A 23,002-nucleotide genomic window follows, 5' to 3' on the forward strand; every position below is an offset into this window, starting at 1 on the left:
CATAGCTGTTAAAATTTATAGGTATGTGCTTCCAAGATAACGTGTTTACAGATAAAAAAAAGTGAATATGTTTATAGCTTCTAAAGCGGCTATATAACGTTCGCTATCTGCTACTAGAAACAAGAAAACTCACAAAATAGTCAATGTTTGTTTCGACAGGCTGTTCAATAAAGATTACAAAAAAAAGTCTGAAGCGGAAGTAGATTAATCGCAGAGCCAATGAAAAGTCAGCTCTTTAAGGATGACCAGCCAATCGAATCCTTCAAATGAATTCAAACAGTTAACAGGCGTAACTACGCATTTCCTTTGAGCTGGCTGGTTGAGTTCTGCGTTTGTTTGTATGCTCTATATGTGTTATTAACCACAAGGTAAGATGAATTTCTAATTATTTGCCACACAGTTTTGAAACTTTGGTTTTCGAGCTTTTAATCGCACCGTTTGTAGAATCTTGAACGCTAACTGTGGTCCCTTATTAACTAACCCAGTTGAGGCGGTGAACACTCAACACTGTTTTCCGTCGTATTTAAAATTATACGTACGTCTACAAGCTCGTGTATTTATTTTGACCACCACTGTTCTTCCTCACAATTTTACCACAGGCCCAGCATTACCATGGAACCGCAGTTTTCTTATTTACGCCGCCGGGACAGCAGTGTGACCATGCTGAGGGTCAAAATGACCCGTAGACAGAGTCAAAACCAGAAGGAGAATCGAAAACGGGTTTTGGATGCTCGAAGACAGTTGGGCAATCTCCAGGAGGATGAGACCTCATACCTGGATGCCTCTGTTGCGACCAGGACGTCAACACTGAACGACCTAACAAATGTCAAGGAGAAGTCAGCAAAAGGTACTTGAATTGTTTGTATTTTCTTCCCCTTCCATTTCGCACATGAATGAGAACCGTCTTTATTGAATGTAAAAGGTGCATCTCGTTTTGCTGAACTGCTCCATCTGAAATCATGTTGTGTCTGCAGACAAGGCCGGAGAAGAGAGACTCAAACAGCTTGCACGCTGGAAAGAGAAAAAAGCCCTTGAGAAAGAGAAGCAAAAGCAACAGCGTGACCGGAAGGCGGTGTTTAAGACTGGCCTGTATCGTCCTAAAGACTCTGTTTTCGCAATTCCTCTAGTACCGGTGGCCTCAACCAAAGCAAAAGCGGTAAGGTTTATTTTATTATTATTATTATTATACATAGGGCTAACCAAGTGTGAAGAAGCTGAGCTGAACAGTGTTTGTTTACTGATTAGGCTTTTGGCAAAAGTTTCACTTGTCCCTTACCTAATATTGCCTATAAACATTTAATCAGTGAATGGATGTGGTCTTGTAATAACTTCACGTGTGATTATACTTTTTCATTATAGACCATAACAAACGCAGCACCATCACAGAGCAGCAGAGTCACCCGTTCAATGGCGCAGCAGCAGGTGTGATTTAAAAAAAAAAAAATATATATATATAATATAAATATTTTGTTTCAGATTAGAGTAGTACCTAACAGTATGTTGTGTAACTGTACTTTTCTTTTTTTTGTCTTCCTCTTCACAGCACCTGAAGACGCACAAATCAAATATGGCAGCAAAGAAAGGTGCATTGTATTTTCTTAAAGGGGACATAACAACATAAAAGTAAAATGCTCAATTTCCCTATTTGCGTCTTAGTGGAGCCTGTTGTACGTGGAGCGTCGACCAGATCAGCCAACAGGCCTGTTGCAGCAGCAGCAGCCCCTGCAGTAAAAGATCAACCAAAAGACACATTTGCAGGTGCCGTACTCGCACTCTTGAGTGCATTTGTGATTTTGAATAGAGAAAATGTCTTTATTTCAATATGTATATTATTTCACTTAGACCAGCGAATCACAAGGAGGCAAGCCGTTGTTTCCCCGATGCCACGACCTTCTGCGAGCCAAATGAACTGCACAGGTACAGACTTGTGGAATTTGACAGATTTGCTGGTTTGTTCCCGTCATGAAATGAGATTAATCGGTCTACTATACATCTTTTTGTGTAGCCAAGAACGAGCACGACGTCCATCCTCTTGTGTTCCAGGCAAGCATTTCTGACACGCGTCATGCCTTAAGATAGAATTTTACTGGTAATGATCGTCAATGTCTCAATTGGTTCCTTCACAGGACGATGTGGAACCTCGTTCCGAGGAGGAGAATGCCGTAGCGGACCAAGGCCCGGTTGAGCCCTCCTCGTTCGCTCCTGAGGGCTTTTTGTTCAAAGCTCCCGCTGGCGTGGCAGCCTTCAATTTTGCTGCTCTCACTCCTCGCTCAGCAGATCGCTTTCTTGCCCCGGGGTCTGCGGCAGGGTGCTTGACACCGGCGCACGTCAATGTCCGTGCCGCCGCCCTATTTGTTGACGAGCGCCAGGTTGAGCCAAGGGAATCCTCTCCTCCTCCTCTTAGGGCAGCTTCTCCAACCCCAAAGAGCCCCTTTGAAACGAAACATGATGTGGCGTACTTCAGGTAACCAAGCTGAAAGTTGTGTACTTGGTCGCCCCCCCCCCCCCCTTTTTGTGTGTGTGTCAAATTAAGGCCTTAAATGGCATTAAAGATAAAAAAAATTAAATACAATTGATGTACAGTAATCATGTAACCAATACAATTGCTCTGACTTTCAAAAGAAAAATGTACTTTTCCTGTCACCAATGTTCAACATGAAACGCTAATGCCACCGAGTGGCAAAAAAATTACCTCACACTCCTTTTAACAGTTTAGTATACCTTATTTACTATAAAATGACTGAATCGATCAACTGAAAGATACAACCACATTTGTATTTGCTAACCATATTTTCCCACGTTTTAGTTTAACGAGAATGTGCTGGACTTAAGTGTTTTATTGTATAGCGTGCCATTATTTGCGAGTTAACCATGGAAATCATGCGATTAATTCCGATTTAAAAATTGTAATCGACTGACAGCGCTAATATATAAACAGTATCTGCATGTATGAATATATGAGGGCATTAAATTTTCAGTTACATTAAAAACAATTCAATTAGATTTGCTGATACCTGCAGAAACCCTGATCCGGTCTACGATAGAGAAGTAAGTTGAAGATAGGATTTTATTTTATTTAATTTTAATTTGCTTCTGGGCTCTGTTCATATCCCCGTGCGAATATTGCAGTTTTCACCAAATGCCAGCGGATCCGGAACGCATCCTGTGCGTGTTCCCTCTATTTAACTCTTTGACTGCCAGACGTTTTCAGAAAAGGGATGCCGTGGGTGCCAGCCGATTTAAGCATTTTTGACTGATCTTTCAAGGTCCATAGAAAAATATGTGTTTGGACTATGGAAACACACATACTACCAAATGAAAGATTGGACTCTCATCTTTCATCAGAAAAAAAAGTTTGTTTCTACCTTATTCCGTTTTTCAGTAATCAACAATAGAAAATGGTTAGTTTCACCTGTTTTTAAAAAAAAACGTCTTTTAACGTCTTTGGCACTCCTCCATAGGATTTTACTAAACGTTATTTAACGTTTTTGGCAGTCAAAGGGTTAAAATTCATGCGTCAATTTGTGAATGTCCTTTCATGACGTCCAGGTCGGAGATGGCCAACGAGACGGACAGACTGACGTCTCTGTGTGCTCAGTGGGAGACACGAGTTGACGATAAGTCCATTCCTGAAGAGAGTGAGTGAACCAGCCGCTCCATTAGTTCACCCCCCCCCCCTTCCCCAGTGCAAATAAAACACTGGCGGCGTTTCTTCCGTGTCTGTGATCAGCGATTGGTCTCATCTGTACGACGGTGGGCCAGGCCAGGCTGCTCATGAAAGAGCGTTTCAAACAATTCAGCGGCCTGGTGGATGACTGCGATCTGCGCCGAGGGGAGAAGATCACGACCTGCAGCGACTTGCAAGGCTTTTGGGACATGGTTTACTTCCAGGTGAATTCACCATGCACAATCTTGTGGGGGTTTTTTTCTCTCTAAATGACGTTGAAAGATGTGTAACACTTAGCACTGGTTGTCAGGTTGAAGACGTTTACAGGAAGTTTGACAGCCTCAAGGAAGCGGAGGCCCGAGGCTGGGCGGAAGAACACAAGCCGCCGCCACCGCGGCAGAGGAAAGCGGTCAAGGTGACCAATTGTTGCATTAGTTTCATTTGCACAGGAAGTACATTGATTTATTATTTGAATTATTTATTAATTTATTTTCACACAACAGAAACCCGCAGCAGCACCTGCCAAGCCACCAGCATTTAAGACAGGCAAGTCTGGCCTGGCTGCGCTGAAAGCGGCCATGAGAGCGCAGAAGAAGGCGGCAGAGGCTGCAAAGGCCGCAGGTCAGGGCTGCGCAATTCATCCGGGTTCGATTACAATTTCGATTATTGCACTCCACAATTGCAAAATCTGCATCATCGTAAAAAACGCAAGTTTATTAATACTCATTTTGAGTTATTTGGATTGTTTAAATTTATACATTTGCACTTTTTTTTAAAAAAAAAAAAAAAAAAATTTAAATAACTAATTTAATACATTTTGTTTCATCCACAAAGAACTTGCATAATTATAGTGTATCAAATTATTTTTATTGTCTTAATCTTTTTTACGTTTAGACATTTTCTTGTTTTGGACCAAAACACAAATGATTGTGATTTAACAAAAATAATTTTCTTCACAATCAAGCAGCCCTCGCCGCAGGAGACGCCACTGATGATAAGCCCCGCCCCTCCCCTCAAAGAGCACAACGCCGGTCCGACAGTGTGGTCTTCGATGGAGGCTTCTTCCGTGTGGAGAGCCCGGCCAAGACTCCCGGTAATACTGAGGTGGCAAAAGTACTCACGTGTACTAATACGTGTGAAAGAAAAGTCTTTACTATTTTCAGAACTTGGCACTATTTGTATATAAACCCCCCCAAAAAAAAGCATTTGACTTGCAAATACGTTTGAATTGTACGTATTTGCTAGTCAAAAAATGATGACCCTACTTTGGCGGTTCCATTAAAACTACCTGCGATGCTCCATATTTCTTGGACGGCAATTGACCGCAGGTTCGGTGAGACGATCCAGCCGCCTCAGTGCCGCCGCGCCGCCACAGGCCTCTCCCCGCACCAACTACCCAACAACTCCAAGAAGAGTCACTCGGAGCTCCCTGGCATTGGGACAGACCGCCATTGCACCTTCCCCGTTAGTCGCACAGGTTCAAACAGTTTTTTTTTTATTCCCTCTTCTAACCTTTCAAATTAACATTCAGTAAAAATGATTTGTTCTTGGTAGGTTTTCTTAATATTCATACCATGTTTATTTTTGGTGCATATTTTATAGGCTGAGACAGCAGAGGACTCCTTGTTTGTCTTTACGCCGAACCCCAGGGACAGGATACGCCCCTCTGTATGCCCCAATGACCTTATGTCCTTCACTCCGCCATCCTGTTTGTAAGGTAACAAAACAATGGTGGGCATTTTCTTTAAAAAAAAAAAAAAAAAAATTTTTTTTTTTTTTACTTGTTTGGTTTTACAATAAAGTTGCTGTTGTCAAAGAAAGGGACTGGAGTAAGCGCGCCCCCTTGTGTCACAATATATATTGCGTCTTGCTGATCACAATAAGTGGAGGAGGTCAACGGCGGGGAAGAACATATGTTTGAAGAAGTGATGGATCTTATGACTCCAAGCATCCAGTTCGCGGTCTTGGGCCAGCGTTTGTTGCCACTGACGTGCTAATGCTGGAGAAAAACAAAACATTTTTTTTTTTTTAGTACGCGTGATGATGCGTCCGTTGTGTTTTAATTGAAGAAATACGACATAATTGTGTGTGTATACAAACCTGAAGAAGATCGGGATGGTCCTATCTTAGGGTAAGGACCTGTCATCTGTTGAGCACATTTTGTTTGGCTTATGTATAATTCAATAGTAAAAAAAAAAAAAAAAAAGTGACTGGGACTTCTTTTTTTTTTTTTTTTTGCAAACATTTCTTTTTGTAAAAAAAAAAAAAAAAAAAAGCACTGACCTGTTGACACTTGACCTCACCACAACCAAGAAGTACCTCAAAGAATTCCAGGAATGTAATCTGTAACACAAGTTAAGAGCAATAAGCAAAATCCACACGTCCAGTCGGTACCTCAGCGGTTACCTCGTGTTCCATGCAGACGGATCGGTTGCTGGGATCGAGGCTCTCCGCAGAAATGATGTCCATGACCCTCACGATGGTCAAATCGCTGTCGTAAAGATTGAGCTCCTAGTATGGCAGACAGAAATTTGGTGACATCATTAAAAAATGAAATACAGATTTTCTTTCACATGGCATAAAGCGTGTTACCTCATACATCCATAGTATGTGGCGGTTCGTCATGGTGCTGTCATCCCTGGGGGTTGGGTTGACCCTGCAGTAGGCCTGATACACCTTCCAGCATTTCGCTAGGAAGTCCACAGCCACGATTGTACGTTCTGGTGGCTTGAACAGGAAGCCTGGACCCCCCCAAAAAAGTCACAATTATAAGTAAAATGAAATATACATGTAACATTCTTTTAATTAAATAATTAGCAAATTAATCATTAAATTATTATAAAATAAAAATTGAATTGTTTTGTTATCAAAATAAACCTTTTTACATCTGATTTAGTTGTATTTAGTTCAAATTTGGTTAGCTGATTTATTGAAAATTGTCAAATAGAAAAACACTTTAACCATTTATTTTATATTATTTTATTAACAATCTAGTTATTTAACAACGTTTTAAATAATGTCATTGCTAGTTAACTAGCAAAAGCTCCGCAATGACTATAAATAGTTTCTTTTGTTTGTGTCTAAAAAATTGTAAGTGCACACTGACCAAAAAAAGTGCCACCGCCACCTACTGTATTGGACATGCAATTACACTTCATAGTAAGTCCCCCCAAAAAAATCTATTTGAGAATGGACTAGAGTAGTGGCTAATTAATCATAATAAATATAATTATAACATTAAAATTGCTTTTTTTTTTGCTGTCACTATAAAATACAGTATGTGTATTACATAAACATTTAACTGTTAAATTTCAACCTGTCAACTGTGAGGCAAACATGCTACCAACAAAATGTATCATTTATCTTCCTACCTTTGACATTCTTGGCATGTGGAAATATGTCATTTATCAACAGCTTGGTGAAACACTTGGCCAGTAGGTGATTTGATAACCTGCAAAAAGAGTTTGGTTTTTAAATGTATTAGTCACTAATACATTTAAAACTGCATAGTTTTGTCTGGTGATGGATGAAAAGTTGCCCATTCTGCAAAAGTTTTTTTTTGTTTTTTTTTTTGGGGGGGTTACTACTTGGTCGCTTACTCCATATCGTCACGGTAGATGTGGTAGGCAATGATCACAAGGCAGCTGAGGAACCGACTGAGCATTATTGGGTTGAAGGGGGAGTGAACCTCCGCCGGGTCTGGATTATCTGACGCAAAAAGGAGAGGAAATCAATTAGGAATGGATCGCCTATCAACTTCTTGCGTTTTTTCGATGAAGATAGTACACTTTTTGTGCAATGGCCTAAATTAGAATTTAAAAATGTAATGCTGAAAACGTGAAACTAATCAATATCCACAAATTCACCTGACCTCGTATGTAAAGGTCGAGCTCGGCCAAGCTGGCGCCGCGATGGTGGATGTAACAGTCTTTGAGCAGGCGCCACAGCTGCATGCGGGAGAGCAAGAAGGCGCCGCCCGGAATCTGAGGTTGGCCCAGTCGGCTGTAGAAACGGTAGATGGACCTCAGCTCCGTCTTGTGCCTCAGCAGAACAAACCTCACCTGTTCAATGAAAATTAGTGTGGGAAATTTAATCAGTGAATTTCCTAGTCATACAAGAAAAAATACTATTCAAGTAATGCATCGAAATGATTTATTATCTTCACTAAAAAAAGCTAATTTTTGCGTGGGAACTGACCTGTTTGTGCTCAACGTCTCGTTTTCGCTCAGGTATTTTCTCCAAAAGACAATCTATGTTGACAGTCATGTCGGGTCCAAGAGAAGATTCATCCATGCCTGATATGGGAAATGGCACAAGAGCTATTTATAACATCGATTCATCCATTTTCAATAGCATGCGTGTCATGTAGCATTAGCATATATATATATAATGCTAAAAGGCTGTTTACCATGTAGAACGGGCGCTTGGTTTGCTGTCATACTGGGGGTCACCATCTTGTCATTAAGGAATTGTCCTTGGAAAACATAACCATCCTTGAGGCTAACTTTTCCCTAAAGATAAATACAAAGTCGGCACTTTTCTTCAAATCCATTTTTGTAAATATACATAGCTTCAACTTTGACTGATAGCTCGCTATCTCGCTATTTGCTAAACTGAAGGTTAAGTCATAAAATAGCTAGCTAGCTAGATGGCTGAGTAGCTAGCTAGCCAGCCATGTAGCTAGCTAGCTACATCATTAACCCTGTGAGGAATATAATGATAGCATTATTTGTACATATACATTTGATTTAATAATGTAGGAAAAAACAACAATGTGAAAACAAATACAGGGAGCAGCACTGAGGAGGAATTCAAAGAAATTGAATCAGAACAAGAAAAGAAAACTACATATCCGATTCACCTTCCCATGTTTTTTATTGTCCTGCCATCCACCCTCATAAGTGGCACCACCGGCGTAGTAAAAGATGCCCGGCCCGTGTCTGTAGCCGTGGAAAAAATTCCCCGTGTACTGATTGCTGGGACGGAATTCAGCTCCGGGTTCAGTTCGTTTCATGAGCCACACGTGTGTACCATTGCCTTGCTGCCAGAACAGAAAAATTGTCAGCTGAAATATGTGTTGTAAAGTGGTACCTAATTCATTCCGCGAGCTCGACAATAACAAAAATTTACTGAGACATTTAATTTATTTTCCAATATTCTCTACCTGGACTCCGTCATGCCAGTTCCCAATGTAGAGCTGTCCTTGGTTCAGCCATCTCATAGTGCCCTCTCCGTTTCTCAAATTATGCTTCCATTCACCAAAATAAATGTTTCCAGAAGGGTAGCTGTTAGGACAAAGTTTTTTTTAATTTTTTTAAATAAGAAATCTGAAAAATCTACTGAGGTAGCGTTACCACTAATGACATCATATACACATACAGTCTTACCGTCTTACTCCCCATCCCTCCCTTTTGTTCATCACCCAGTTGCCTTTGTACCAAGACGTCTCCTCCTGGTTATAATACACAGTGCCCTAATAAGGACAAACCACCCGCAAAAGAATTTCGGTATGGTTGCACCCACAAAAATAATAGCATAACTTCTTTTGTAGTAGCATATAAAAAGAGTTGTGTGTTACCTTTCCATGCCTCCTGCTGTGATTCCATTGACCTTTGTATGTGGCGTTGCCACTTTTGTGGGTTCCGATGCCATGCCTGACGCCATTGCACACGTCACCTTCATAAGAGCTGCCGTCTGGCCAAGTGTACTTGCCTTGGCCTGTCGGCATGTTGTGCATAAACTCTCCCTGTTGACGAGAAATACATTGCAATTTTTTTCTATAAATGTAATAAAATAAAAATAAAAACATTTTTAGAGCTTCTCTATCCTACCTCATATGTCACATTGTCGGCCCATGTGAAGACACCAGTTCCATGCATAACTCCCATGAAGAACATACCCTTAAAAATATATATATATAAACTTCATTATTGTATTTTTAAATTAATGTGATAAGGGAACACATTTTAGGAGAAGATTCAGCTTGTATTTCATAAAAGTGGGGAAAACGGCACACTGTAGCTCAATTTAAAAAAAGTACAAGAAGATGTTTGACTTGATTTTATTAGGTAAAAGTTGGAAGGAAACAGCTAAGTGTCTAAATTCTTTATGATTATTATTTATGTATATTTATTTGTTTTACCTTATAAGAATGGCCTCCTTTAAACTTAGCAGTCCCTCTCCCATGGAACAGCCCTTCTCTGGTTTCGCCTTCATATCTGTCGGAGACATTATGACCACATTAAGTTTCTGTTGTGGTAATACGCACAAAATAGTAATATTAAATTTTATTTACCTCTGAAAAGTTAACACAAAGAACGAAGGAAGTTCAAATAAGCCATCGTCGTGATGCTCGTCGTCATCGTGATGCGCCTGTTTGAAAGCCGTGTTATATATTACTAAATTTGTACTCGCGTGGAGCATTCTCGATGTGATTTTATTTTTTAGAATTATTAATATTCATAAAGTAGTATGTTGTCATGAGAAACGATAGAATTTTCTAGTGAACTTGTGTCCAAAAGGGAAAAGTGGGCGGACACTGCCTGAAAGACCCGACCGCGAAACCGGAAATAAACAACTAGTTTCCATGGCAACTAGATGCAACCATGGATTTACATATGTAAACCACTGACTTACATATGAAATATTGACTGTCCATTCATATCTAAGTCCGTTATTTAATTGTTGCATTCAGCGCTGACTCGTTTAATGTTAATCTAACCGCCATATTGAATTGTGGCAAAGAGAAGCAAAACGCCGCATTGAGCACTGATTGTACGTCGTTGGGGCCGCCATGTTAAATGAGGCAAAGTGGAACCATAAGAGAAGATGCTGTATTATTTTGACTATATTACTATTGTGTTAAAATATAGTGAGACTGAGCTATATATTTTTTTTTTATTGTATTTTTCTTATAATGTAATTCTGCAAACATTCTCTGGTTTTTGTGTTAGTGACACAGCAGGTAACCCCGGAAAAATCTAAATTATTCGTTAAAAGTAAAAGTTAGCTTAACCTACATCATAACTGCTAGATTTTTTTTACGCTAACCATTAATTTCACCAAAAGAACTGCCCACCCACCAGAATCATGTCACCCTCCATCTGTTCCTTACAAAGTAACCTCAGAACTGTGAGACGGACATATTAACTATGCCCACACTGTGCTGGCCTAATTGGAAAATTCTCATTTCACAACACAGAAAAATGAAATACAACCTCTCTTAAACATTGTTTATTTGACAAAATATACTGTGCGTTGATGTAAAACATTTAAAATGATAACATCTTGAAATGATTTCCGAGTAAAAAATATGAAGAAAAGACACATAAAGGATTTCAGAAAACTATATACAGTATCCACTGACTGGGGTCAGGTTTTGATTGATCAAGTAAATCAGAGGCCGGTTAGTCTTGAAGTATGATTGCTCTTATTCTTGATCAGTCTTGTGAGATGATATCCAGGTTGACCAGGTGCCTCATGGTGGGCCTCCCGTGAGGACAGTTCCATGGCTGCTCAATCTCACCCATGTGACCCACCAGTTTCTTCATCTCGCTTGCACTCAGTGCCGTGCCAATCATCACCTGTGCAAGAACACGGGTAATAAACAGATGTCAAACTGAAAACTATTCCGAGAAAATAATGCAAATCACTGGATGTATGAACTCAACAGATTTCCGACAAGCTCTGGAGGCAAACATCTGCCTGACGCGTGACGGCCGACACATGACCCCCGGGCTGTCGCTCAGCATGAAGATCAGCTCCTCAATGTCCGCGGGTCCAAATGTCCAGTTCTTACTCGTGGGCAGAGATACCAGCTTGACCCTTTCCATCACCTGAGCTACATTGACGGTGAGTAGGAAATTGTTTAACATGTTTACTTATGTAAAATTGAAAAGTGTTGAACTCAAAATCACGTTCAAACCTTCTTCGTCGATCTGAAATTCAAAGCCATTCTTTTGAAAAACATCGATGTTCTCCATGAGTACGCTCTCGTTGACTGCGGTTAGGTGGAGTTTTTGAGGGCTGAAACCACCCCCAAAATATGAGTTCTTTTTTTTATAATGTGTAAAAAGTACATGTTGGATACATACACAATGAGTTTTTGTCCTTGGAGCACCGTGTGTTGCTGCAGCATCTCAAAGTTGTATTTCTCATCTGTGGCGTGTTGGTCGATCATAAAAATGTCCGAGTTGAGTTTGGTGATGATAAAGCCCAGATTGAACTGGCCTACAATCTCCATCTCTTTGAACATGTCTTTGCTGTAAGGGAGTGAAAGAGACACCATTCAAACTAAGCAATTGAAATACCAATAAAAAAACGAAACTGTATATTAGCAATATTTTCTCTATTCACATTTTAGAGTGGCTTTATCTTAAATTTTGCTCATAAGTCAAAGAAAAGAAGAAAAAAAAGGTCCGAAAGTCTTGTTCACTATGCGATTCTACCTGATCTCCTTCTTCAGCTCCTCCTCCGCACTTTGGCTTTCTCCCGGGTTGATTTTGGCTCTGAAGCGTCGGTATTGAAGCTCCTCGCAATTTTCTCGCTTCCGCTTCCCGTCCCGTAACCTCCGAATTTTCCCGGTCAGTTCTTGCAACGAGAAATGTAGCGACACTGCCCTCTTCTGTAAACTGACTGGCGCATCCACCAGGCAGCCTGGGTTCTCTTTCCTGGCCCTTTTCAAAACTGGACTCGCAGAGACGCACTCGCTGTCCTCATTGTGGATTTTGGTTGTTGTCTCTGTCGGGGCTTCCTCCTTTTTTACGCTGGGTTCTTCCGCTTCAAAGGCGGGTGAACGTGGGTCGGCGTTCTGACTGGATAGGACAACGTCAATATCAGTGCAAATTGTCCCCTTTCCATACCTGAAGCCATCCAACGCTGACCTCCCAACTGAGGAGCCTGTGTTTGAACTCCGTGTGAGTTCACCAGGTGATTTTACACCCGCATGACAGGCGGTAGCTTTTCCAGCATCCTTAAAGAAAGACTTGATTTTTTTTTGTGCTGGGCCAGCTTTTGCCATGTTGCACTTGACGCCAGAATTTAAGTTATGGTGACTTGAAAACACAGCCAGGTTCAAGGATGCCTTCGGGCTGGCCATCATTAGTCCTGTATTATCTCCAGATTCTAGCATGTTCTCTTCGGATTGTTTGGATGCAGTTGCTGAAAAATAAAGTCAGAATTTGTGTTACAGCTAGCTTTTTTCCAAAGTCCTGAATAAAAAAAATTAAAATAAATCATCTTACTGCTGCTGGGGATGCGCATATTGTTCAGACTGAATTTATTGACGCCAGCCTCAAACATGCTGATGAGACAAGACTTCAAAATGGCCAACAAGAGTTTCTCCTCCTGAAGAAAAATCTGCCGCTTGTCTGGGGTAACATTGACATCCACGCACTCTGAAAGAAAAAAAAATGCAGTTCAAGTTGATGCTTCAAATTGCCTATAGATGCCACTAGATGGCAGCAAAGCACTACTTTTGTCCAGACGACACATTTTTTTTTTTTAAACCCACTTCAACAAAGTTCTTTGGCACCAAGATGCCACAAGACGGCGGCGAAGCTCTACTTTTAGATTTCCTTGACAGATACATTCTACAAAAAAATATCCATGAACTTAGTAGAGTCGCGAGTCGTCTGTTTCCTTACCTGAGGCGACTTCTATGTTCAGTGCAACAAATGGATACTGATGTCTGTTATACATATGATACACTTCATTCACAAGTTTGGTCACCTGCAAGGTGAGAAAATTCAGGTTGAAATTAAAAGCACTTGTTGCGGTACCAACAAACCCATCGCATACCTTTTGGGGATCACATGGTCGCTTGTTTATAAAAAAGAATTGCCTATCTGTGGCACTTCTTCCCACGCCGTGGTCTGCTTGTGACACAAACCCCGTGATGCTGCCAACATTTATAATTGTTAATACAAGATACAATCACAATGCTACAGTGTTACTCACCTAAAGAGCTTTTTGGGGAGTTCCGCATTCTCAAGTCCATATTCTTCCAGAACCTTCTCATTAGGAGGCACGTGCTGAAAGGGGAGAAGGTTCTGTAGCTGCAGAAATGAAGAAAAAAAAAATCTGAGTCTGATATCTTATGAGTGTTGCGAAATCCTATCTTCCAACCTGTTTGGGCCCAAATATAGCTCCTATGTTGTCTCTCATATTCTGGCTACCGCTTGTACTAACAACTGCGTTGCGCTTCCCTTGTCCACTTTGGTTGGAGCAGGTAATACGCACTCCCGTGGAGATGATGCAGTAGGACTGCAAAACGTGCACCATTTTGGTGAACTCCTGTGGGATGAAATGGCAAGTCAATTAGCTTGAATCCACCGCGTCATATCGAGTTACGCGAAAACAAAATATTCAACCGGCCTTCTTAATATTGCGCTGGAACTCTTTGTGTCTGACAGGCAGGGTTAGGAAGAGCTGCTGCAAGCTGACCGTCGTGCCTTGCTGCCGCGGATGAGGTAGCCGCTGAACCAAGTGGCCTTTGTGGTCAAAGACCAGCTTGGTCCCTACTGGGCTGGACTCGTGACACGTCACCACACTTAGGTCACTGGTGAGAAAACGACATTGGGGTAATTAAGTACATTCTATTAGCATAGCACTTTAAAGTAGCTCGATGATTTTGTGATACTTTACCTGAGAGCACATAAAGAGCTGAGGGCTTCGCCTCTGAAGCCAAACGTCTCCACATGGATGAGATCGGAAAAATCCCTCAATTTTGAAGTATGATGTTTTAATGCTGTGGGACAGGTGAAATTCACAGTTAACAAGTAGAGCGGATAAAATAAACTCACAGTTACGTACTCAATCCTTTAAAGTTGGCCTCCTCGACGCCTTTTCCGTTATCAGATACTTCCACCAGTTCTATTCCGTGCTCCTTCAGCTTGACATCTGGAACATTTTGCAAAGTTTCAAGTATCTGTTCTTCCACACAAGTATAGCATGTGAATACTTTTACCAACTCAGTTCCCTTTCTCACCTATATTGGTTGCCCCAGCATCAATGCTGTTCTCCACCAGTTCTTTGACAGCAGTGGCCAAGGTCAGCACCACCTGCCCTGAGCAGATTTGGTGCACTGAGTGCTTGTCAATGGCCTTGATGGCTCCAGCAGGTTCCGAACTACTAAAAGCAAAATAGGCTTTTACAACGACTGCAAACTTTTTGTGCTTCTTCTTATTCAAAATAAACTTACCAAGTGTCCGTCATCTTTCAGGAAATGCTACAGGATTTAGCCACTACTAAAACGTCCAGAGGTTTTAATTCTAAATAGAAAAATGCTTAGTTGCAAAATGCAGAACATAGGAGACGAAATGTTGTTCCCATTGTTAACTTTTTATCTTTTCATCAGTTTTCAATGATAAAACAGCCAAACGAAAGTTAGCCATGATGTTGTAAACAAACAAAAATGAGCTCTCAAACCGTACCGCGCAGTGTAGACGAAGTGTTGCAAACAGTCGCCACTGCGTATTAGTTACGCATATCAACAGACGAATAATAAAAGTATAGAGCCGCAACAGAAGAAATGTTAATTGACAAAACTCTAAAAAATAAAAACGCACAAACAAATATTAATAATTTCTACATGCAACCTCTTAATGCAACATTTAATCGACAAACGCACGACACCTCAACCTTGTCCCGCACCGTGAGAGGGACTGTTGTAAAGCGTCATTACTGCGTATAAATTTAGCATTTTAAAACCACATGTGCAAGGTAGCAGGAAATTATTAATATTTTAAATCATAACCACCTCCTAAAAACTGCTAATGAAATTGACATACATGTTAAATAAATAATAAATAACGATTTAATGTTTACGTCTCAATGTAATGTTTCATCACTCAATGCGTTGCTAACTCCAAAACGTAGTTTTAGGGCGTACGTACAAATGCTAGTGTTGAACGTAAAAATAAAGTGTTGTTATGGGGAGGGGGGCTGCTTTTTTTTTTCTTCTTAAAAATGTATTTAAAATGTCTATTTAGTCAATTTAAACTCATTTTTGTTTGGTTTAGCGTTTCATAGTTTTAATGAAAGCAAATAATATTTTGTAGTAAAACTTTGTCTTGGCGGACAGTCCCTCCAAGTCTGAAGAAAGATGGCCGCCAACTTGGGAGTGCAACTCGTGAGAGTTCCTGTCCAGTAGTAGAAATATGTAACCATGTTTGTTTTATCAAACATAGGTAGCCTTCGCTCACGTTAACTCCGATTCGCTGTGATTTATAATGGTAAAGTAACATGTACAGTTTAACGTCCACCAGCAGGCTCTTGCGGTCGGAGGAATGTTCTGGTAGCAGTAATAAGCTTCTTGTTCCCCGAAGCCGTCAGGTTAAAGCCGTTAGTAATCATGACTGCAGTAGCCTGCCAAGTCTTGCCACCGAAGAGGACGAAGAAGTACACTTTGACAGTAAGCAGCTTTTCCTCTAACTAGTTTGTCTTATGTAACGTTTCCACACGTTAAGGTAACAGCAGGTGACTATTCAGTATTAGCTAGTGTTAGCCAGTAGTCGCCTCCTGGATCAGAGATGCAAAAACGTGCACATTGTTGACATTATGTTTGGTAAAGCCTTAAAAAAAAAAGTTGTTTAATGTTCGCTTTAGAAAGACCTCAAAGTGTACAGATTATAATCAACCTGAAAATAGCGGTGACGTCAGTGGTGGAAAGAAACGAAAAATAAATATTTAAATATAAATAGATAAATACCATAATTGAGATTTTGAGCCCTTTTAAGACGGAACATGAACTAGGGAGTATTAATGATCATGATGACTCAGCTGAGTCGGAGAAGCAAGATATTCCCCCACCACGACATAATAGAGACTGTCACTCATGAATTTTTGTTTGATATTGGTATTACCATTTACTTTAATGCATATACTGTGTGTCAGTAATACAAAGTTCAGCTGCTTTATTATCTACGGGCAGAAGGAGCAAAAACAATTTGAGACAGTCCTTTAAGATTATTCTTGTTATAATATTACCTCATCTTTTGCTGCCTCCCTGTTCATCAAGTGAGGTGGAGGTCTGACGGCCACTGGCCCTTCAAGATAAGCATGAGAGCTGTGCACGCCCCCATATGTATAAACTAGATGAGCATATTTGCCTTAAAATTGAACAGGATTGTCATTAGTGCTGCTCTGGATGTTGTTACGGAAGCATGGAAAAAAAACAAAAAAACATTGTTGAAATAATAGCTAAAGTAATCGAAGAAGGTAAGAGAATTCTACTTTTGATGTCACAAGTCATGTTAGTGTTTTTTCTTGTTTTTAAACAATAGAGGTTGATCAGTGTCATATCTGTAGTGTAACCTTTTTTTTTTTTTACTCATTCACTGCCATTGACGGCTATAGACGTCAAAAATTCCCCCCCACTTTTGTTAACAGAAGTATGAAAACCTAGAATTTTTTTTATTGTACATTTAGAACAGATCAAATTTGTGATTAATCGTAATTAATTAATTAATAGACTGCCGCTCCAAATGTTTAGTAATCTTTTTTTTTTTAATTACGTCAGGCGATTACATTTTTTTAAATTGTAATTAATCGCATGACTTCAATAGTTAACTCACGATTAATCATAAATTTTATATATGTCATAAATATACTATATATTTATTTTTCTAGGTTTTCATACTCTTGTTAACAAAAGTGGATTTTTTTTTTTAAAACTAATTGAAATAGTTCAAATGAATTTTTGACGTCAATAGCCGTCAATGGCAGTGAATGAGTTAAAGAGAAGTTCAATCACATATTGTTGAAAAATATCCCAACTTTTCTTGAACAATGCCGCAAGTTTCACTCATATCTTCGTGGGCTATTGCCGTGTCCTCGATCCATTTTTCCGTATCTCCAGCTTCTGACACCGACAGCCACCATGAAGTGCTCATGGCGGGTAGACGTTACCCGTCGGTCCAAGAATTTGCCTCAGCTATCCCCAACCACCTCCTCCTGGGCTCCCTGCTGGAGCACCTGTGCTTCGTTTACGAGAGTAATCCAGCCCGCTCGCGAATGCTATTTAAAGGTACGGACTGCAACGCTGACACGATGTTAATGAGATCCTACTGGCGTTTGAACTTCTGTGATGTTGTTTTTTGTCTCTGTTAGTGATTGGCCAGCGCTTGGCTTCAATGAATCTTCTCTCGCCTTTGGCCATAAGCGACGAGTTCAGCACAGTCAGACTTCAACACAACCGGGCCTTCACTGAGCTGCTAAATGCTGCTAGCACCTCACTGTACCCACAGGTATTTTTTTTTTAAAGTCCTCATCAATATTTTAGATCAGTGATTTCACAAACTATTGCTTACCATTTGCAGCTCGCTGTCCATTTTTTGTTGTTGCCTGTGGCATCTAAAAAATAACTTTTGACATGGTCTGCATTGCTATTTAAAAAATCCACAATTGTTTTCATTTCTAGTTTTGTTCCTTGTGGCCATTGTTTATAATTTGAGTATCATTTATTGTGTCTTCTCATTCTGCAGGAACAGCAACAGCTCGATGCAAACGCACACAATCCTGCACTAAGGTGAACTTTTCTTGTTGTTTAAAATACTTGAAACCAAAAAAAAAGGGCATTTTGATAAATGTATTCCCCTATATTTATGTATATATATTAGGGCTGTGCAATTAACAAAAATAAAAGATTACTATTGTACTATTACAAATTTTGACTTGTTTAAATGTATATAGTTGTATATTTTTATTTTATTCTAAAGTAACTGATTTAATAAATATTGTTTGGTGTAAAAGAAACTTGCATAATTATAGTGTTTCAATGAAATTTATTTGTCTTAATATTTTTTACGTTTAAAAATTTTTCTTGTTTTGCACCCCAAAAAATGATCGTCCTAATAAAGCCCTATAAAGAAAACATTGCAAATCTTAATGCTTGTATGATGTCAATGCTCAATAAAAAAATAAATAAATACTTGAAGCATCTCACAATACTTTTTAAGTGTCGTACAAATCAAATGTATTATTGTTAATGATCACCTGCTTTAAGCTGCTGTTTGTCCTCCCGCAGGCTAAAGGAAGGACTGTTTCAAGCCCAGACGTCGCGTTACCTGAGCGAGTTTGACGAAATTGGTAGAATTGGAAAAGGATCTTATGGAAATGTTTATAAGGTGATTGCGGCATTGCTTATGATTTGGCTATTTTGACTGTAGCGCATTGGTCATTAAATTTCTATTACCTGTGACAAAGGTGGTGAACAAACTGGATGGGCAGTGCTACGCCGTGAAGAAGATTCTTATTAAAAAGGTCTCAAAGGATGATTGCATGAAGGTCAGTGGAAGTTTTGAGTTTGCTTTCACATGCAAAATATCCGCTGATAATTGCGACGTTCCTGTTTTATGCTCACGAAAAATAGGTCCTCCGGGAAGTGAAAGTGCTGTCCAGTTTGCAGCACGTCAACGTCGTCGGCTATCACACGGCGTGGATGGAGCACGTTCAGCCCACGACAGGTGAGGGAACTCAGATAGTTTTTTCTTGTTTGATAACCTCAGGCAAAAAGTGTTAATTGGCGCAATGTCTGGCGTTGCAGATTCAGAGAATCTCCTACCTGAACTGGCCTCACCTGCTCAAGAAGACATGTAAAATAACTCAAATATTTATACCAGGGTTTGACTGTTTACAAAAATAATCAAATCATTTCCTGGATGTTGCACTTAACTCATTCACTGCCATTGACGGTTATAGACGTCAAAAATTCATTTGAACTATTTCTATTAGTTTAACATGAGTATGAAAACCTCAATTTTTTTTAATTGTACATTTAGAACAGATATAACATTTGTGATTAATCGTGAGTTAACTCGTAAGGTCATGCAATTAATTACGATTTTAATCGCCCGACGCTCCTAATTTTTCATTGTAATTAATCGCATGACTTTTCTATAGTTAACTCATGATTAATCATAAATTTTATATCTGTTCTAAATGTGAAATATTTTTTTCTGTCTATGTTTTCACACTCTTGTTAACAAAAGTGGAAAAAAATGTTAAACTAATAGAAATAGTTCAAATGAATTTTTGACATCAATAGCCGTCAACGGCAGAGAATGAGTTAATATGCAATTATGTTTTTTTCAAGGCCCTCTTCTCATTTTTTTTTTTTTTTCAACAAATACAAGCAAAAAATTCATCAGTTTTACAATAAACTATCAGATTTATTATGCATAAATGCTAACATTGAATCCGAGTCTAACATGCATTAATTACCCTTTTGTTGCAGTTCTGACGAGGACCCTGACAGCAGTAGCTCAAGTTTCTCTGTAGTTTTCCAAAGCCAAAGTCAGTCGCAGGCGAACGGTTCTTCAAACGCCGCCGCGCTTCCAAGCAACGGGCCACCTGCCCAAGCCCTAGCGCTGACGCTAGACAAGGGCCAAGGGGTGTGTCCGAACATGATGCGACGGATCCCCGAGAACTACGTTCCCTGCGTCTTCCTGGGACAGAGGGCGCCCATCAAAACCTCCAAATGCCCCGCCGTCGGTTGGGACACGTCGGGGCTGTTAGAGGAGGAGTCCAGCACGGACAGCGTTGAGGTCAACAACAACAACTCCTCCTGTGTTGAGAAAGAGTGTGAGCAGTATAATAGCAATAGACACACGGCAAGACCCTCCAAAGAGGTAGGTGCACTCAAGTGGAAGAAATAAAGAATGTAGTAATTGGTGACAAGGAAGTACACTTGATACTAATGATTATTTGTACGCAAACATTGCAGCAACAGATAATACAACAATATTCACAGGCATATATTCTTTATCATCTGGGAAAAGCTTAGTGTTTGTGTTACACTGCCCCCATGTGGCCAAAAGGAGCTGCCTTGGCAAAAAAAAAAAAAAAAACAATAATCAAAATGTTTTAGGATCATAGTTTGTAGTACATTTAGAGTCTAAACTACCAATATATGGTTGTCCAGCTTTGCACACGGCTTCAATGGCGGCCTGTGCACTTGAGAGTAAATTTTAAAAGGATTTTATTGGTTTTTAATTCTTTAAATGGTCTTATCTCGTTGAGCTGCTTTACTCGGGCACTCCTGCCAGCTGCTCCTGGGTTCTAAACAAAAGTGCAGAAGGGGCATTGTATTTTTGTTGGCTGCTCTTAAAATGAAGTGGCATTAAAAATGGCAAATGTTTTTGAAGCATTATGTTTGAAGAGCAGAATTAAAGTGGAAAAGAAAAAAAACTAAAGAAGACCAAAGTGTCTAACCGCTTTGATGTCCATTTTAAAGCTCCTCTTTTGTCCCTTGGCTTTGAACCCAGCACAACACTGATTTGTGTTATATTGTTTTAAATGTATCACAATTTGTTTGTAAACCCGAGAGAGCTTTATAAATAAAGCTGGTGTGATTATGTTGTGCGCAGGTCCACCTCCACCTGATGCTCTACATCCAAATGCAGCTATGTGAGCGTTCGCTCAAGGACTGGATGACCGAGAGGAATTCCGAGCCCAAAGAGCAGCAAGCTTCTAGATGTATTCACTCTGCATCCATTATCATATTGAAAATACAAAATTATGCACACATCAAATGTCACATTTGTTGAGCTTATACTGTATAACGTTTGAAATGTTTCCAACAATCGTCTTCACAAGGTCCTTATGGACGTGTGGTTGCTGAGGACACGTTCAGTCTGCTAAGAAAGATCCTGGAAGGGGTGGAATACATTCACTCGCGTGGAATTATTCACAGAGACCTAAAGGTAAGTGGCGTCAATGGGGACGTTTAAAATAATCACTCTCCCAAGCTGATGATTGTGTTTATTTCTTCACAGCCAAGGAATATTTTCCTCAACGGTCACGACTGCCACGTTCGTATTGGCGACTTCGGATTGGCCTGCAGTGGTTTAATACTCGATAGTCACGAAAGCGTCATTCCTCCCATCAGTGGTAATACCTCATTGTTTGCCGCATTTTAACACCAGAATAGCGAATTGTTGAAATTAACTCATTCACTGCCATTACGGCTATAGACGTCAAAAGTTCATTTTATAACTATTTCTATTAGTTTACATTTTTTTCACTTTTGTTAACAAGAGTATGAAAACCTAGGGATTTTTTTTTTTGTACATTTAGAACAGATTTAAAATGTGTGATTATTCGTGAGTTAACTAGTGAAGTCATGCAATTAATTACAATTAAAAAATGTAATCGCCTGACGCCCCTATTTTTTTAATTATCTTTTCTTTTATCGCGTCAGGCGATTACATTTTTTAATTGTAATTAATCGTATGACTTCAATAGTTAAGTCATGATTAATTACAAATTTTAGATCTGTTCAAAATGTACACTAAAAATTTTTTCTAGGTTTTTATATTCTTGTTAACAAAAGTGGGAACATTTTCAAACTAATAGAAATAGTTCAAATTAATTTTTGACATTTATAGCCGTCAATGGCAGTGAATGAGTTATCATGTTTCTGTTGTACTTTTCAGATTCGACGCATACTACTGGTGTTGGTACATTTGTCTACGCTTCACCAGAGCAACTGAAGAGCTCATATTATGATTCAAAGGTATATATTACGCGTATAAAAATATGTACTTTTCTTTGCTAAACATTGTCTTTTCTCCCCCTAGTCGGACATGTACAGCGTCGGGGTGCTTGCTCTTGAGCTTTTCCATCCATTCGGAACGGAGATGGAGCGAATCCGGACACTCGGGGACCTGAGAGAGGGCAAAATGCCAGACTCCTTCATTAGCAGATGGCCCGTCCTAGCCAATTACATCTTGAAGCTGACCAGTATTGAGCCCGGCGTGCGGCCCACAGCCAGCCAGCTTCTACAGAGTGAGCTCTTCTGCAATAAAGATGTGGTATGTAACTTTGTAGAATCAAATGACTAATCTTAATCCAGGGTTTTGAATGAACGCAATGGAATATTCATGTCGTGTTTTTCTTCATTCAGGTGATCTACGGTTTGCAGAAAAAGGTTGAAGAACAAGAGGAAGAAATCCTTCATCTGAGGAAACAAATCCAGCGGCTCCAAAGTTCACACAGCACTTTACAAAATGGTCAGAGTTGGGAAAACACCTGACACTTTAAAAGTTCACAATGTATCTCGAATTTAGTGACTTATTTTTTTGTATGTGCGCGCGTGTGGTTTCTTGGAGATTTGTATGGAAAGGTGCATTAGAAAAATTGTTTGTCATATTAAATTATTGACATTGCTTTATGGTATTGGGCTTTTTTTTTTTTTAAGTCAGATGTACAGCAGACCTTTTGCACACTCATTTTTATTCATATGGCTTAATTCATTGTCAGCATTCTCATAAAGTTACTTTGCAATTTAAGAAAGTTTAATGAATACACACATTTTATATTTCTTTATAATCTCAG

At 39.7% G+C, this 23,002-nt stretch overlaps 4 protein-coding genes across 12 annotated transcripts; 2 read left to right on the top strand and 2 right to left on the bottom strand.

The window, feature by feature from the left end:
* The first annotated feature begins 271 nt into the window (after positions 1-271).
* Positions 272-8,207, top strand: dlgap5 (discs, large (Drosophila) homolog-associated protein 5). Of its 3 annotated transcripts, XM_077550441.1 has the most exons (17): positions 272-368; positions 600-847; positions 975-1,156; positions 1,360-1,422; positions 1,544-1,583; positions 1,657-1,758; positions 1,843-1,917; positions 2,006-2,043; positions 2,127-2,464; positions 3,550-3,638; positions 3,731-3,891; positions 3,978-4,082; positions 4,171-4,288; positions 4,632-4,760; positions 4,996-5,144; positions 5,270-5,384; positions 7,552-8,207. In XM_077550441.1, exons 2-16 carry the CDS (start codon positions 613-615, stop codon positions 5,381-5,383), a joined length of 1,938 nt encoding a protein of 645 aa, XP_077406567.1. In that variant the 5' UTR covers positions 272-368; positions 600-612; the 3' UTR covers position 5,384; positions 7,552-8,207. The 3 variants fall into 3 exon arrangements, with proteins under 3 accessions (XP_077406567.1, XP_077406566.1, XP_077406568.1); XM_077550440.1 differs by lacking the exon at positions 7,552-8,207 and having other exon boundaries at positions 5,270-5,487; XM_077550442.1 differs by lacking the exon at positions 7,552-8,207 and having other exon boundaries at positions 4,635-4,760; positions 5,270-5,487.
* rsph10b (radial spoke head 10 homolog B) lies at positions 4,242-10,215 on the bottom strand. Its single transcript, XM_077550443.1, has 17 exons — positions 9,963-10,215; positions 9,810-9,885; positions 9,499-9,567; positions 9,246-9,413; positions 9,055-9,140; positions 8,832-8,952; positions 8,529-8,708; positions 8,076-8,178; positions 7,865-7,962; positions 7,539-7,728; positions 7,267-7,375; positions 7,039-7,118; positions 6,260-6,408; positions 6,074-6,178; positions 5,951-6,010; positions 5,768-5,813; positions 4,242-5,666 (listed from the first exon to the last, which is right to left on the bottom strand). The coding sequence occupies exons 1-17, from the start codon at positions 10,088-10,090 to the stop codon at positions 5,542-5,544; spliced, it is 1,893 nt and encodes a 630-aa protein (XP_077406569.1). The 5' UTR covers positions 10,091-10,215; the 3' UTR covers positions 4,242-5,541.
* Positions 10,216-10,885: 670 nt separating this feature from the next.
* Positions 10,886-16,670, bottom strand: pms2 (PMS1 homolog 2, mismatch repair system component). Of its 6 annotated transcripts, none has more exons than XM_077550434.1 (16): positions 16,655-16,670; positions 14,868-14,937; positions 14,655-14,797; positions 14,480-14,566; positions 14,312-14,414; positions 14,042-14,225; positions 13,793-13,960; positions 13,625-13,722; positions 13,466-13,565; positions 13,312-13,396; positions 12,910-13,062; positions 12,115-12,826; positions 11,761-11,928; positions 11,592-11,692; positions 11,338-11,507; positions 10,886-11,250 (listed from the first exon to the last, which is right to left on the bottom strand). In XM_077550434.1, exons 2-16 carry the CDS (start codon positions 14,879-14,881, stop codon positions 11,107-11,109), a joined length of 2,430 nt encoding a protein of 809 aa, XP_077406560.1. In that variant the 5' UTR covers positions 14,882-14,937; positions 16,655-16,670; the 3' UTR covers positions 10,886-11,106. The 6 variants fall into 6 exon arrangements, with proteins under 6 accessions (XP_077406560.1, XP_077406562.1, XP_077406559.1 ...); XM_077550436.1 differs by lacking the exon at positions 16,655-16,670 and adding an exon at positions 15,100-15,459 and having other exon boundaries at positions 14,655-14,794; XM_077550433.1 differs by lacking the exon at positions 16,655-16,670 and adding an exon at positions 15,100-15,459.
* eif2ak1 (eukaryotic translation initiation factor 2-alpha kinase 1) lies at positions 15,580-22,833 on the top strand. 2 transcript variants are annotated; one of them, XM_077550439.1, is made up of 16 exons: positions 15,580-15,900; positions 16,001-16,079; positions 17,526-17,693; positions 17,777-17,913; positions 18,151-18,194; positions 18,693-18,792; positions 18,872-18,952; positions 19,038-19,131; positions 19,212-19,260; positions 19,902-20,295; positions 21,034-21,142; positions 21,263-21,369; positions 21,442-21,556; positions 22,102-22,181; positions 22,246-22,479; positions 22,572-22,833. In XM_077550439.1, the coding sequence occupies exons 1-16, from the start codon at positions 15,898-15,900 to the stop codon at positions 22,698-22,700; spliced, it is 1,923 nt and encodes a 640-aa protein (XP_077406565.1). In that variant the 5' UTR covers positions 15,580-15,897; the 3' UTR covers positions 22,701-22,833. The 2 variants fall into 2 exon arrangements, with proteins under 2 accessions (XP_077406565.1, XP_077406564.1); XM_077550438.1 differs by having other exon boundaries at positions 15,580-16,079.
* The last annotated feature ends 169 nt before the right edge of the window (positions 22,834-23,002 follow it).

The sequence above is a fragment of the Vanacampus margaritifer genome, chromosome 18 (genome assembly GCF_051991255.1).
Source record: "Vanacampus margaritifer isolate UIUO_Vmar chromosome 18, RoL_Vmar_1.0, whole genome shotgun sequence".
Lineage (NCBI taxonomy): Eukaryota > Metazoa > Chordata > Actinopteri > Syngnathiformes > Syngnathidae > Vanacampus > Vanacampus margaritifer.

Bases quoted from the DNA above. Each gene is read 5' to 3' on its own strand.
- eif2ak1 (XM_077550438.1), top strand. From the start codon at position 15,911: ATGTACAGTTTAACGTCCACCAGCAGGCTCTTGCGGTCGGAGGAATGT. The intron at 18,953-19,037 runs GTCAGTGGAAGT...CACGAAAAATAG, and splicing joins CAAAGGATGATTGCATGAAG to GTCCTCCGGGAAGTGAAAGT. The intron at 22,480-22,571 runs GTATGTAACTTT...TTCTTCATTCAG, and splicing joins TCTTCTGCAATAAAGATGTG to GTGATCTACGGTTTGCAGAA.
- pms2 (XM_077550434.1), bottom strand. The intron at 14,415-14,479 runs GTACGTAACTGT...CCTGTCCCACAG, and splicing joins GGCCAACTTTAAAGGATTGA to CATTAAAACATCATACTTCA. The intron at 13,723-13,792 runs GTTGGAAGATAG...TCATTTCTGCAG, and splicing joins CTATATTTGGGCCCAAACAG to CTACAGAACCTTCTCCCCTT.
- rsph10b (XM_077550443.1), bottom strand. From the start codon at position 10,090: ATGCTCCACGCGAGTACAAATTTAGTAATATATAACACGGCTTTCAAA. The intron at 8,179-8,528 runs GTGAATCGGATA...ATTTATCTTTAG, and splicing joins ACAATAAAAAACATGGGAAG to GGAAAAGTTAGCCTCAAGGA. The intron at 7,376-7,538 runs GTCAGGTGAATT...TTTTTGCGTCAG, and splicing joins GCTCGACCTTTACATACGAG to ATAATCCAGACCCGGCGGAG.
- dlgap5 (XM_077550441.1), top strand. From the start codon at position 613: ATGGAACCGCAGTTTTCTTATTTACGCCGCCGGGACAGCAGTGTGACC. The intron at 1,157-1,359 runs GTAAGGTTTATT...TTTTCATTATAG, and splicing joins CCTCAACCAAAGCAAAAGCG to ACCATAACAAACGCAGCACC. The intron at 3,639-3,730 runs GTGAGTGAACCA...GTCTGTGATCAG, and splicing joins TAAGTCCATTCCTGAAGAGA to CGATTGGTCTCATCTGTACG.